The sequence below is a fragment of the Rhipicephalus sanguineus genome, chromosome 10 (assembly GCF_013339695.2).
Source record: "Rhipicephalus sanguineus isolate Rsan-2018 chromosome 10, BIME_Rsan_1.4, whole genome shotgun sequence".
NCBI lineage: Eukaryota > Metazoa > Arthropoda > Arachnida > Ixodida > Ixodidae > Rhipicephalus > Rhipicephalus sanguineus.
The window spans coordinates 94,715,629-94,729,086 of NC_051185.1; the positions used below are offsets into that span (position 1 = coordinate 94,715,629).

At 48.8% G+C, this 13,458-nt stretch overlaps 1 protein-coding gene across 1 annotated transcript; it reads left to right on the top strand.

Moving 5' to 3' along the window:
* Positions 1 to 5,849: 5,849 nt before the first annotated feature.
* On the top strand, positions 5,850 to 10,001 carry LOC125760280 (uncharacterized protein K02A2.6-like). The gene is made up of 3 exons (XM_049420156.1): positions 5,850 to 6,183; positions 6,871 to 7,897; positions 8,382 to 10,001. Exons 1-3 carry the CDS (start codon positions 5,850 to 5,852, stop codon positions 9,814 to 9,816), a joined length of 2,796 nt encoding a protein of 931 aa, XP_049276113.1. The 3' UTR covers positions 9,817 to 10,001.
* Positions 10,002 to 13,458: the final 3,457 nt, after the last annotated feature.

Sequence of the window (13,458 nt, forward strand, 5' to 3'; positions counted from 1 at the left end):
TAAATAATAAATAAATAAATAAATAAATAAATAAATAAATAAGCATTATTATGATTGGGAGCCAATTGCTTGCACCTTGTTGTATTCACCCGCCGCGGGTCTGCCTGGCATTGCACTGTCCACGGAATTTGCCCGCGCTCGCCTTCATTATAGTTTTTCCCTCGAGGAGCACCGTTAAAAAATTTTGACCAGCTACACGATAACAGCATCAATGTGAAATCTCTAAATAAAAGGTTTACCAGCCTCCAATGCTGAGTTTGTATTTGCATGCCTCAATGTACTCGCTTGGAGATCGATAAATATACTGTGCGCTTAGATGCAAACGCAGTGCGAAATTACTTAACTGCTGAGCCTCGATAAAGGTAAGGTAAAATGTAGGAACGATGCGTCCGGATCTCACGCTGACACTTTAGTAGGCTTCACAGACTTCATAATTAGCCAGAATAGTATTTAAACAGGCTTTAAAAATTAGGAGTCCTTCCAACTCTTTGTGAAAAAGGAAGGCCATCAATGTTGGAGAAGCGTTCCGACGATGAGGCGTCGCGCTTGCGTTTTACTTCACTTGCTCGATCGTCGTCGGTGGCATAGGTTGGAAGGCGACGCGCACAGTCGTGCTTTTGGTAGCGCCGACGTTCTTCGTACTACCACTGCTCCTCTTTACAACGCACGACAGGAGTCCGACCCGCGGCGAGTACAAAGAGCAACTGAACAGGTACCTTGCGCGATCTCTTGCGTCCCAACGCAACGAAAAAACAGTATTAGTTTAAGAGACGTATTCCATAAAGTGTATGACGTCTTATTAAAAACCTCCACAGAAATTGCAGCGTTCGAATTAGTGCGGACGCGTTCATATAGCTGCCAGTCTGAGCTACGTCAAGTAATGAAGAAGGAATTCCCAGCGTCCTTAGCAGAGCGCACCGTATTGCACGCTTTTTAGGGGCGAATCGCCTTCAGGCCGAGGCTTGCCCGTATGGCGTCCGTGCGCACGGCACAGCACCGTGTGAAATCGAAGCATCAGGTTAAACAATAGAATAATATCAATTATAATTGTGACAAAACAATATAAAAAACCTACAAGCACAAACCCTTTGCACTAGTCGGCGACTGCAAAGTACACATTATAGACCTTGGGACCTAGCTTTGTCGTCGACTCTCACTGTCCGCTTTCACGGTATATAGAAAACCGTTGCTATAGTCGAAACATATATGTGTGTATGTCGATGAGAAAAAAAAGGTTTACAATAGACGAACAGCAATCATAATTGTCACAGAAAAATATAAAACACCTACAAGCACAAACCCTTTCTACTAGTCAGCGACTTCAACGTAGACTAATATTATGGACCTTAAGACCTAGCTTTGTCGTCGACTGTTTAGGTCACTTTGTGTCACTTTATGTCACTCAATTTACATTTTATGGGGCACCACTCGGGTAACGTACGGTTACTCACACATACGATACCCAGAGTTTCGCCCACCCGTCATGATTCACTTCATCATCATCATCATTTATTAACCCTTAAAGGCCCCTGTTGGGGTATTACATAAGGGGGGAGCATACATAAGAGAAAAAGAGCGTTCAAACAGTCATTAAAAATACAATAAAAGTAACATATACAAAGGAACGAGGTGAAACTACCATACAGTCAAAATACACAGGTCGAGTAATGCGCTACAAAAAAAAAACTCACAATACGTTACGCAGCAGCACTCAATAAATTAGTTAGTACGTTTCGAAATTTGGTGGGGTCACGTACAGTGACAGCAAGGTCAGGTAAGCTATTCCATTCTGCAATGGCTAATGGCAGGAAGGAGTTGTTGAAGGAATTAGTAGAGCCATGAATTCTTTGATGACTGAGGGAGTTTCACAGGCGGCGGGAAGTGCGGTTTGGCGGTAAAAGAAGCAGGTCACGTAAGTGTGGGAAGTTGTAATACAGTTTATGAAAGAGGCATAAGCGAGAGATTTTTCTGCGAAATGCTAATGATTTTATGTCCAAGGATGATTTGATGTTTGTGACACTTAGCCGATGGTCGTACTGGGATGTAATAAACCGGGCTGAGCGGTTTTGGGCGGCTTCTAGTAGGTCGACGAGGTACGCTTGATGTGGATTCCATATTGTCGATGCGAATTCCAGTTTAGTGCGGATAAATGTATAATATGCTAGTTTGCGGATTACAGGTGGTGATGATGATAGTGACCGTCTAATGAATCCCAGGGATTTGTTAGTTGCCATAACCAGATTATGAATATGTTCCGACCATGTAAGCTTATTGTGATGGTAACCCCGAGGTACCTGTACGATTGAACCAACTCAATAGCATGAGAATGCAAAGAGTAGGAGTGAGATATGAGAGAGTGTTTCCGTGATAAGTGCATGGACTTACATTTTTTGACGTTTAGTTGCATGAGCCACTGAGTGCACCATTTTACGTCCTGTGCACGGCGGTACAGGACGCAGTCATCGGCAAGAGCCGGATGGAAGATGAAATACCGGTGGGTAGGTCATTAATGAAAACTGAAAACAAAAGGGGTCCAAGGACTGAACCTTGCGGTACTCCTGATAATACTTCGGTGACTGTAGAGTGGCGGTTCCCGATCACTGTGAACTGCGATCTGCCAAATAGGAAACGACGGATCCATGACGAGATTAGTGGATGGATGGATAAGATATTTACTTTGACCATTAGCCGTTGATGAGGCACGTGGTCGAAGGCTTTTGAAAAATCTAAGTAAATTACGTCTGTTTGGAGGAGAGAATCAAGGTTTAGATGGAGGTCGCTGGTGAATTCAAATAGTTGGGTTTCACATTAGCGTCCTGGGCGAAAGCCATGCTGATTACTGAAAACAAAAGAGTTAGCTTCAAGATGAGAGGCAACATGAGAGTAGATAATGTGTTCAAGTTTGCAGGCGATACAAGTGAGCGATATCGGCCGATAATTTGAAGGATCAGCTCTGACACCGCTTTCGAATACCGGGACAACCTTGCTTAACTTCTAGTCGTTCGGAATTGTACTGGTTGTTACGGACAGCGAAAAGATTATCTGTAAAAATTTTCTAGTAAGTACTTTAGTGCCTTTGATGACCTTAGCGGGGATGTTATCCGGACCAGGAGCACTGGATACCTTGATTTTGTCAATCAAGGCCGAGATGCCCTCAGGTGTGAAATCAATTGAAGGCATGCAGGGGAAGTTGCAGTCAGGAAGCGTACCACTGTTTAAGTCGGGCTCTTGGGTGAAAACAGAAGAAAAATAAGAATTCATGACATCGGATCGATGTTCGGAGGGGACGGGTGTTCCGTCAGGATATGACAGAGTAATATTGTGAGAAGCGCTGTTGTTAGTAGGTAGAAGATTCCAAAATTTTTGTGGGTTTTCATGAAGGATACCAAGAAGATCAGTATGAAAAATTTTTTTCTTTGATTGCCGCAACAAATGATTGTAGTCTCGGAGGCATGCGAAATACTTTTCCCACTTGGAATTACAGTTTGAGAGTTTAGCCGCCCGAAAAAGGCGCTTCTTTTTGTTATCGAGCTTCCTAAGAGAGTTGGTGAACCATGGTTTGTCGGCGTCGCCCCGAATACGGACAAGTGGTACATATTTCTCAACAAGATACACTATTTTTTGTTTATAAAGTAACCAATTGCCCTCAACACTTCGGTTGGAGGCGAACTCCTCAAAGTGCACAAAAAAAGTATCTAATTCCTGATTTATTTTTGAGAATTCTGCCTTTTTGTAATTTCGGATATATTTGGTTGAAGGCCGGCTAGTGGGTACCTGAAAGGTTAGGTCAAATAACACCATCCTGTGGTCACTTACGCCATCAATACACATTACCGAATGAACAGCGTCGGGGTTGGAAACCAAAACTAAGTCAAGATTGTCAGCACCGCGAGTCGGCGTAGATACCATTTCTGTGAAGTTAAAAGTTAGAGTAAGGCCAAGAAATTCTCTAGATAGATTAGACGGTGCTGACATTTTATCCCTGTTAATGTCAGGAAGGTTGAAATCACCACACAGGATAAAATTACTTTCAGGAAATTTAGCGATTAAGTGTAAGAGCAAGTTGTGCAAGTCCCCGACAAAAGATCTATCGCAGTCGGGCGCACGGTAGCATGCGATAATAACACATGAGCAAAAACGAGAAGACACCTTAACGCAAAGTATTTCTTGCTCGTTGTCGGTTGGTATAGCGGAGGAAGATATATTAGATTTAATCAGTAAAAGAACACCACCCCCTCGGCGTCCAACCCTGTCTAATCTGTATGCGTTAAACGCTTCAAACGAAAGTTCGCGCGTGTCTATATCGGCACTTAGCCATGACTCGGTAAATATTGCAATATCGGCGGAGCTGTCATCAAGAACGGCTTCTATTAAGTCTTTTTTAGGACGGTAGCTTCGTACATTTCCCAGAAGGAACGAAATACTATCGTACACTGGGACTTTAGGCTGGGGTAATTGTGGCTGTGTAGTATCGCAGGATAACGGCGAACGGGTTTGCGGTGAACGCTATGACTTTAATTCTCTCACAGTATCAGTCACGGAATCGTAAATAAATAATTTGTTGTTCATTGATAGCTTGTCAAAGCGGATCTTAGAGGTGCAACGAGCCTCTTGTGCATGCGCAAAAAGTTTCTGGCGGGTTATTCTGACACGTGCCCAGTAATCTTCACGAACTGAAAAGGGTGTACTCTCAACTTTGGCGTTGCAGAAAGAATTGAAGGTTTGTCTTTAAACCTGGAAAACTTGGCAATAACGGGACGGTTCTTGCCAACCTGAAAGCGTCCCAGTCTGTGCGCCCTTTCAACATCGCTGCTGTTAATCGTAATGCCCAGCTTAGTAGCACAGAACGAGACAACTTGCGACTCAGATTGCGTCCAGGTCTCCCCATTCACATCCGGAATACCAAGAAATAACAGGTTTGATCCGCGCAGACGGTTTTCCGAGTCATCGCACTTCTCGGCTAAGGTTTTTACTACAGCAGTAAGCTTGGCGATTTCAGCGTTAGGGTAAGAAAAAGCTGATTCTGAGACGGCGTGGACGTTACTTTCAGCTCGTTTTTCTAAGGCATCAACACGAGTTGGAAGATTGTTGACCAAGAGCTCAATGTCACTCTGGGCTGCACGAATCAAGGTTACCTCGATAGCAAGGTGCTATGCGATGCTTGAAGCCGCGACAAAGTATTAGATATGGATTCAAGGGAGGGTGCAGTGGTTTGCTTCGGACCGGGATTAAGTTCGACACCCAGGGGCTGTCACAGGGTCGAATAACATAGCGTCGAAGCATTTCGTCGACTTGCTCGCTGATGCACGGCGTTCTGTGGGAGATACGCAATATGGACGTTGCCGCAGTGGCGGTTGGGCGCCAGTGTCGATGCGATGCTTAACGGCGGACGTGCGGCCGAGAGAAGTTTGAGCGACATCGAAAAAAGAGCGAAATTCTTCCAACAGGACCAGAAGCTGAGAACGCCTGACCTGCGCAAGGTTGTCAGCAATTGAGGACCCAAATACATCCGCGGGTGATGAGCCAGACTGTTGTGTCGGCTGGCGCTCCATTGATAAGAGCACTCTGCGAAGTGCGCATGCGCCGCTAGGTGTTAAAAGCGGAGTGCCGCTTGCTATCGGCGCTCTTTCTTGCCGTAGCCACGAACCCACAAGCATCGGTCAATAAACGTCGTTCACCCGGAACTTGTCTGGTCTTTTCGGCACGTCTGTTGCAAACGTAACACTTGGCGACGAGGATGGGATTTTGAAGAGCTGCACAGCGTCAAGGAAGGCAAGTGTTCTTGGCATTCAGCCTCTGTTCAGTATCGACGATTGAAGAGTGCTGCATTTTATTCGCTGACTGATATCATGAACGAAGAAGCCAGTGCAGGTTCGACGCAGTTTGCTGCTCAACTGGGCCAGATGGAACCATTCGACGTTTCCACGAATGACTGGGCGTCGTACGAAGAGCGGCTAACGTCGTTTCTAATCGTCAACCGTGTTCCCGAAGGTGACAGAGTACATGCATTTCTGAGCATCATCGGTCCCAGAACCTACAGTCTTCTGAAATCGCTGGTCGCCCCGGAGCTGCCTTCAACGAAGAGCTTCGAGGTACTGAAGAAGACCCTGGGGGATCATCTGTCGCCGAAACCTTCGGTCATAGGCGAGCGAGCGAAGTTCCACAGGAGACAGCAAGTCGAAGGCGAGTCCATTTCTGATTACGTTGCCGAGCTACGGAAGCTAGCACGAACCTGTGATTTTGGAAGCTCGTTAGACGAATCCCTCCGAGATCGCTTCGTATGCGGTTTGTTAAGAGAGGATATGCAGCGAGTGTTGTTCACTGAGGACAGCAAACTCACGTTTCAGAGAGCAGTAGAGCGCGCTCTGGCTATGGAGGCGGCAACTAAAAGCACGGCTGAAGCCCGCACGGGTGTGCCTGCAGCCAACGCCATACATAAAGTAGAGGCGGCTTCGAGTGTCCAGTCACAGGCATGTTTTCGCTGCGGGTCGCCGAAACATTTCGGCAAAGCGTGTCCCCACTTAAACGACAAATGCTATAAGTGCAACAAAAGGGGGCACCTTCAACGAGTCTGCCGTAGCGCCTCCGGCACGGCGCCGGGGAAACGCCCCATCAAGAGCCCTGTAAAAACATTATCGGTGGTATCCCACTCAGAAGTGGTAGCCGTAAAGGGTGTATCTGCTCCCAGTATTGAGCCTATCATGGTACCGATGAAAGTAAATGATGTGGCAGTTTCTATGGAGCTAGACACAGGTGCCGCCGTCACAGTCATGCCTTTCAAACAATACCGCCAATTTTTTTCATCAACCAGACTCGAGCCTACAGAAGTCAAGTTGCGCACCTACACATGAGCCCTGGTGATACCAAAAGGCGTCCTACAGGTCAAGGTGCAGCACGGCGGCAACGAGGCGCGCCTGCCTTTATACGTCGTCGACCAGGAGGGACCGGCATTGCTAGGTCGGGAATGGCTTCAGGCAATTAGGCTGGAGTGGAGCAAAATCTGGAACGTCCACCATCTGCCAAGGTCAGAGCTGCCCATTTCTTGTCGTTTAGAAGAAAGGCTACACGCTTTGATCAGAAAGTACGACTCTCTTTTTAAAGATGAGCTAGGCATGATTACCGAAGAAAAGGCCGAGCTGCATTTCAAGCCCAATCAGGCACCGAAGTTTCTCAAAGCAAGAAACGTGCCGTTCGCGCTGCAAAAGGCGGTCGAAGCTGAGCTTTCCAAGATGGAAAAAATGGGCATCATAACAGCCGTTGCCACATCAGATTACGCTACGCCAGTGGTACCTGTTATCAAGAAAGACGGTGGCATACGCCTCTGTGGCGATTATAAGGTGACAGTGAATCCGTGCCTTGACGTCACCCGTTATCCGCTACCGAAGGTGGATGACTTGTTCGCGGCTCTGTCCGGAGGCACACATTTTTCAAAGATCGACTTGAACCGCGCTTACCAGCAAGTGGTGATGTCCGATGCCTCAAAGCAATTCCTAACCTTGAATACGCACAAGGGATTGTTCGTTGTCAACAGATTACCTTTTGGAATCTCTTCCGCGCCGGGAATTTTCCAAAAGATAATGGACACTATGTTGAAGGGCCTCAAGGGTGTTTGCTGCTACCTAGATGATATTCTGGTGACGGGGAAAACAACAGAGGACCACTTAGCCAATCTGGAAGCGCTGCTAGAGCGTCTTCAAAACCGAGGCGTCAGAGTAAAAGAGAAGTGCTCGCTTTTCCGAAGCGAACTTCACTACCTTGGCCACAAATTCGGCGCTGAAGGCATATCCCCGTTGTCTGATAAAGTTGACGCACTTCTCCAGGCACCAGAGCCGAAGTCTAAGAAGCAGCTTCAATCTTTGTTGGGCGTTATCAACTACTACAGCAAGTTCGTGCCCCAGTTAGCTACGATAGCTAAACCATTTTACAGGCTTCTGCAGAAAAAGGTAGCGTGGCACAGGGATGAGCATGCTCGAAAAGCGTTCAACCAAGTGAAAACTATGCTGGCGCAACCACCTACGCTCGCCCATTATGAGCCTGAAAGACAACTTAGGCTGGTATGCGACGCGTCACAGTATGGTGTAGGAGCTGTCCTATTTCATGTCTACGATGACGGCAGGGCACGACCCATTGCTTACGCTTCAAGAACGCTATCCGAAGCGGAAAAGAAATACAGTCAACTGGAGAAGGAAGTGTTAGCCATCATTTTTGGTGTAAAGAAGTTCCACTTCTATCTTTATGGGCGCTCATTCACCTTGGTCACAGACCATAAGCCTCTTCAAACAATATTGGGCCCGACAACTGGAATTCCCACCATCGCGGCTGCTCGGTTGCAACGCTGGGCCGTGACGTTGGCAGCGTACTCGTACAATCTTATCTTCAAGAAATCAAGCGAGAACGCGGAAGCCGATTTCTGCTCGGCGTCTGCCGCTGCCAGATCGTGAAGCGGAAACCAAAGAAACAGAAGAAGCGTTTTATTCGTTGCGCTTGGACTCGTTGCCTGTTTCTAGTCGAGATGTCGCGGTTGCCACGAGTAAAGACCGAATTCTTTGTCAAGTGAAGGAATTCACAAATGTTGGATGGCCCACGTCGATCACGGATGAGCACTTGAAGCCTTTTTTTCGCAGGTGCAACGAGCTGACGGTGCATCAGGGATGTGTCATGCTGGGCACAAGAGTAGTCGTCCCTGCAAAGCTGCAAGGGTTCGTTCTCGACGAACTCCATGACGGCCATCCCGGCATCGTGCGCAGCAAAGAACTAGCGCGCAGCTACGTATGGTGGCCAACGCTGGAGGCGGACCTCGAACGTCGCATCAAAAGCTGCGCTAGTTGTCAAGAGCAACGTAACGCGCCAATCAGCGCACCTCTGCACCCGTGGTCATGGCCGACTTCACCGTGGCAGCGTGTTCACGTAGACTTTGCAGGACCCTTTCAGAATACCATGCTTTTAATAGTGGTCGACGCACATTCCAAATGGCCAGAGGTTTTCGAAATGCGCTCGACAACTGCAGAAAGCACGATTCGTTGTTTGACCGAGCTCTTCGCACGTTTTGGTTTCCCAGAAACAATTGTTTCCGATAATGGACCTCAATTTGTTTCGCAGGACTTCAAGCACTTCGTGCAGGCAATGGGGGCACGGCACGTCCTCACGGCTCCCTACCACCCCAGCTCCAATGGGCTGGCGGAGCGTTTCATTCAGACCTTAAAGAACGCCCTCCGCAAAGACGGCACAGGAGAGACACTGCAGGTAAAGCTGCATAAATTTTTGCTGTCGTATCGCAACACGCCGCATGCGACGACGCGTGAATCACCAGCCACATTGCTCCTGGGACGACGCTTACGCAGTCGGCTAGATGCCGTAAAGCCCTCCGTGGGGGAAAGAGTAGCCCACAGACAGTGCACTCAGGCACTAAGTCGTCCGTGTCGCGAACGTCATTTCTTGGTAGGCGACAACGTGTTAGCACGTAATTATTGTGGAAAAACAAAGTGGACTCCCGCTGTGATTGTTGCTCAAACAGGTCCTGTCTCTTTCAAAGTGCGTGCAACCACACAGAGGGGCACCTTCACCTGGCGTCGCCACCAGGATCAACTGCTGCACAGACCTGCAGAGGACGTTAACCCTACGCATGGAACAGCTGGCGAAGCTACGACCAGCGAGTTCCTGGTTTTTCCTGAGACTGGCGACGCACCAGTTCCTCCGACTCCACAACCGTCCAGGGCGACTCCGGTTACGCCACAGGCAACACCAGCACCCGCCGATGCAAGACGCTACCCCATGCGAAATCGTCGCCCACCAGATAGATTCCAAGCTGCACTCTGAATGACTTGGTGTGCGTTATTAAAAAGGAGGGGAGGTGGTGTTGTGTCGGCTGGCGCTCCATTGATAAGAGCACTCTGCGAAGTGCGCATGCGCCGCTAGGTGTTAAAAGCGGAGTGCCGCTTGCTATCGGCGCTCTTTCTTGCCGTAGCCACGAACCCACAAGCATGGGTCAATAAACGTCGTTCACCCGGAACTTGTCTGGTCTTTTCGGCACGTCTGTTGCAAACGTCCAAACAGCACTGAGCGTACTAGTAGTTGGGCAGTGCTTGTCACCGGTTTCGTCATTACCATGGGCGTCTTTGAGAGATTCTACTCTGCCGAGACATTCCCCTCGTACCAACGTAACACTGTACGAGGATGGGTGGATAACAAAAATAGAGGTGCTGCCCTGAGTGACTTGGACGGTCGCGAAAGGCACCAGCAAGCCTTTCGCTTCGAAGGAATGAGGTCGAGCGGCGGCTTCGGTGTAACTGTTTGGGGCCGCCGTAGGGATCGCTGGGGGCGTTCTTCCGACAACTAGGGCGTAACTCAGTGGTGCAGGAGCCGGATGGTGTTGGTGGTACTCGGACATGACCGCCGCGATTTCCTGCTCAATTGCTCGACGGAAGGAAGGCAATGGTCGACGGCTGTTGAAAGTACTGGGGGTGAGCTAAGTGCAGCAGAGAGAACTGGCGCGCGATTTCCTCCCGAACGAATGACTTCATCTCTGCGAGCAACTCAAAGTAGTCGGATATGGTCGACAAGCTAGCGAGCTCGGCGTCGCGAGATGGAGAGCGACGGGTCATCGACCGCTGCCGTTGCAGCTCCTCATAGATTTGGCTGAGCGTTATGACCTCTGGCACTGTGCTGGGCTTTTGGCGAGCAGCATGGTGCAGGCATCGTCCTCGATGCCTTTCATGATGTGCCTCATGTTGTCAGGTTCGGACACGGTGACGTCGGCTTTCGTACACAAATCCAGGACGTCTTCGATGTAGCTGGTGAATGATTCATCGGCCTGCTGAGCTAGTTCATGTAGGCGCTGTTCGGCCTGCAGCTTACGAACCGCAGGGCGGCCAAATACGTTGATAATGGCGGTGTTCGTCAGACCACGTCGTAAAATCTGATTCATAGTTGTTGTACCACAGGCCTGCCGCACCCGCGACGTAGAAAACCAAGTTGGTCAATTTTCTTGCCTCGTTCCATTTATTGGGGACACTCACGCGCTCGTAAATCGTGAGCCAGACCTCCACGTCGGTACTATCTGCGCCATTGAAGATTGGGGGGTCGCGGATACAAGGGACACGGCATGAGATCGTTGCAGGCGGAGGCGTTTGCTGGGCGGCGTCTTGAGGAGCGATAGTTGGCAGTGTACGGTATCGAAGCGCCAGGGCCATCGAATGAGGACCCAAGCTGTTGGGACGGCACAGCGCTCTCCACCAAATTGTAAAGGTGTTTAATGACGACACTAGGCGACGATGCACAACGGGGACAGTCAAGACGGCGGACAAGAAAAAGACGGGACAACGCTTGTCCCGTCTTTTTCCTGTCAGCCGTGTGTTATTTTCGCGCTGTTAACCTTAAGTATGCTCAACCAACTAGCCCAGTCATCCACTTTATTAAGACAACACGGAGTACGAACTCTCAGCACGGGGGGCGTGCACTGAGACAGGAGCCGAAGAGGACGACCCACTAGAAGGCGCTCGAGAGGATGACCCATTACAGAGCTCGAACGCTTCGCTACAATATATATATATATATATATATATATATATATATATATATATATATATATATGAGAGTTGCACGGTTGGCACGCTTACACACCCCTCCCCGAGATAGGAAATATATTCTGGTACAACGATTTCTCGAGTAATGCGCGTTTTGCTCTTCCTAATGACAGAAGTATTCTCTAGGTTGGGCGAGCATTCCTGAAAGGTTATAGAACGGCTAGCCAGGAATCCTTGAAATTATTTTCGTTAATGCGCATGTTTCACGCTGTTCTGCTTCATTTAAACTATCGTTGACGCATCTCCCAGTTTAGCCTACACACATTTTTCCGCACTTTAAAGGAATTTCGCATACCACCCCTTCTACACATTCAACAAAGGGCCGCCTGTTCTTTGTGCCGCTAACCTGCTACAGCCTTGCCTCCGTGTTCGTCGTTCTGCAGAGCTTGGACAGCCTGTGTGGTGCACTGAACATAGCTCACGTGACACCGTTGGGCCACCTTTCTCAGGTTGTGTGAAAGATTGTGCACATAGACAGAGAGAGAGAGAGAGAAGAAAATTACACCATTTCCCGCTAAAGCGGACCATGAGGCGATGCGAAGCCGGAGCACTTGCGCGAACGCGTTCCGTTGGCGTTCGTTGGGCATGCTACCGACCTCGCGTCCTGGAACGCGAAGAGGAACGCTACGCGCGTCTTGTCTTCACTCTAGCCTGGCCGTTAATTCTCACAGGGCCAGCGGGGAGCGCGCTCGACAGGCGTGCGAGAGGGAGGCAGCGTAGGAGAGAGAGGGGGAGGGGACGCGCATGCGCTGGCGCTCATCGCGGCGTTGCGCAGGAGAGAATATCGGTATGTCTAGCCCGAGTTTCAGAGGAAGAGCGGAAAGGGGGAGGGGAGAGGGGAAGTGGAGAGTGTGAGGGGGACGGGAGAGGAGTAGTGGAGAGGGGAAATGGGAGAGAGCAAGTGAAGAGGACGATAGGGGAGAGGGAGATGGGGAGGGGAGAGGAGGTGTGTGGAGAGGGTATGCGCAGTAAGGGTGCTCACGCCGCACACCACCACCACCGGTTTGAACTCGGCTATAAGATGCTTCGCATCTAAAATGAAAGAATGGCAGGAAGGTCAACCAGAATAAGGCACCACAGCTACCTTCTGCCTGCCTGGTGCGCTGGCTTCACACGTTTACGAGTGACTGCGCATCTTCTTGAGAAGGCTCTTTGCGAAAGGAATGAGGGGCTGGGATATCCCGCGCTGAGCAGTCTTTTAGCTTGAAGCTCTAACGCTTTTGAAAACTCTCCGTGTGTGTGTGTGTGTGTGTGTGTCTGTGTTTTTTTCGCGCTGAAATTTAGTCAAATAATTATGTTCCGAAAGTCCAACTCGCCACTTTAAGGCAGCAAGGCACATGAACGCCGACGCACGATAGCCACCACGGAACACCTAAGCCAAGCATTATGGCCGCATCCATATTTTTTTCCGTGAAGGGGTTTCGGTTATGAGCATTTAACTAAAGGCAGAAAGCTCAGGCTGTGCATGGCCAGAGAAAAGGGGGTGTGGCTGCTCGCCACTTGTTCTCGCAAACTTGGTCCTTTCCGCTCCATCATAATGCTCGAAAATGTCTGGGGCAATCAGTGTTGTTAAGGAAGGTCTCATCATTCCAAACAATCAAAAAACCAAATTTTGTTTTTTTTTTAAATTTTATTCTACAATGTGTCCTTAGCATGCTTAAAAAAGTGGGGAATATGCACTGAAATAACACGTTCAAAAGCGCTTTGCAGCAAAACTCGACCGACGATATTACGTTGTTGCCCTCCCAAGACGCATTTCTAACGCACATTAGATTAAAGAAAACTGTTTCACGCGTAGTGACGTAATAATGTTGACTTATCATTTCTGTAGGTCAGACGTTAACGAAATACTTGAGTAAAACTCGCAAGGTTTGTA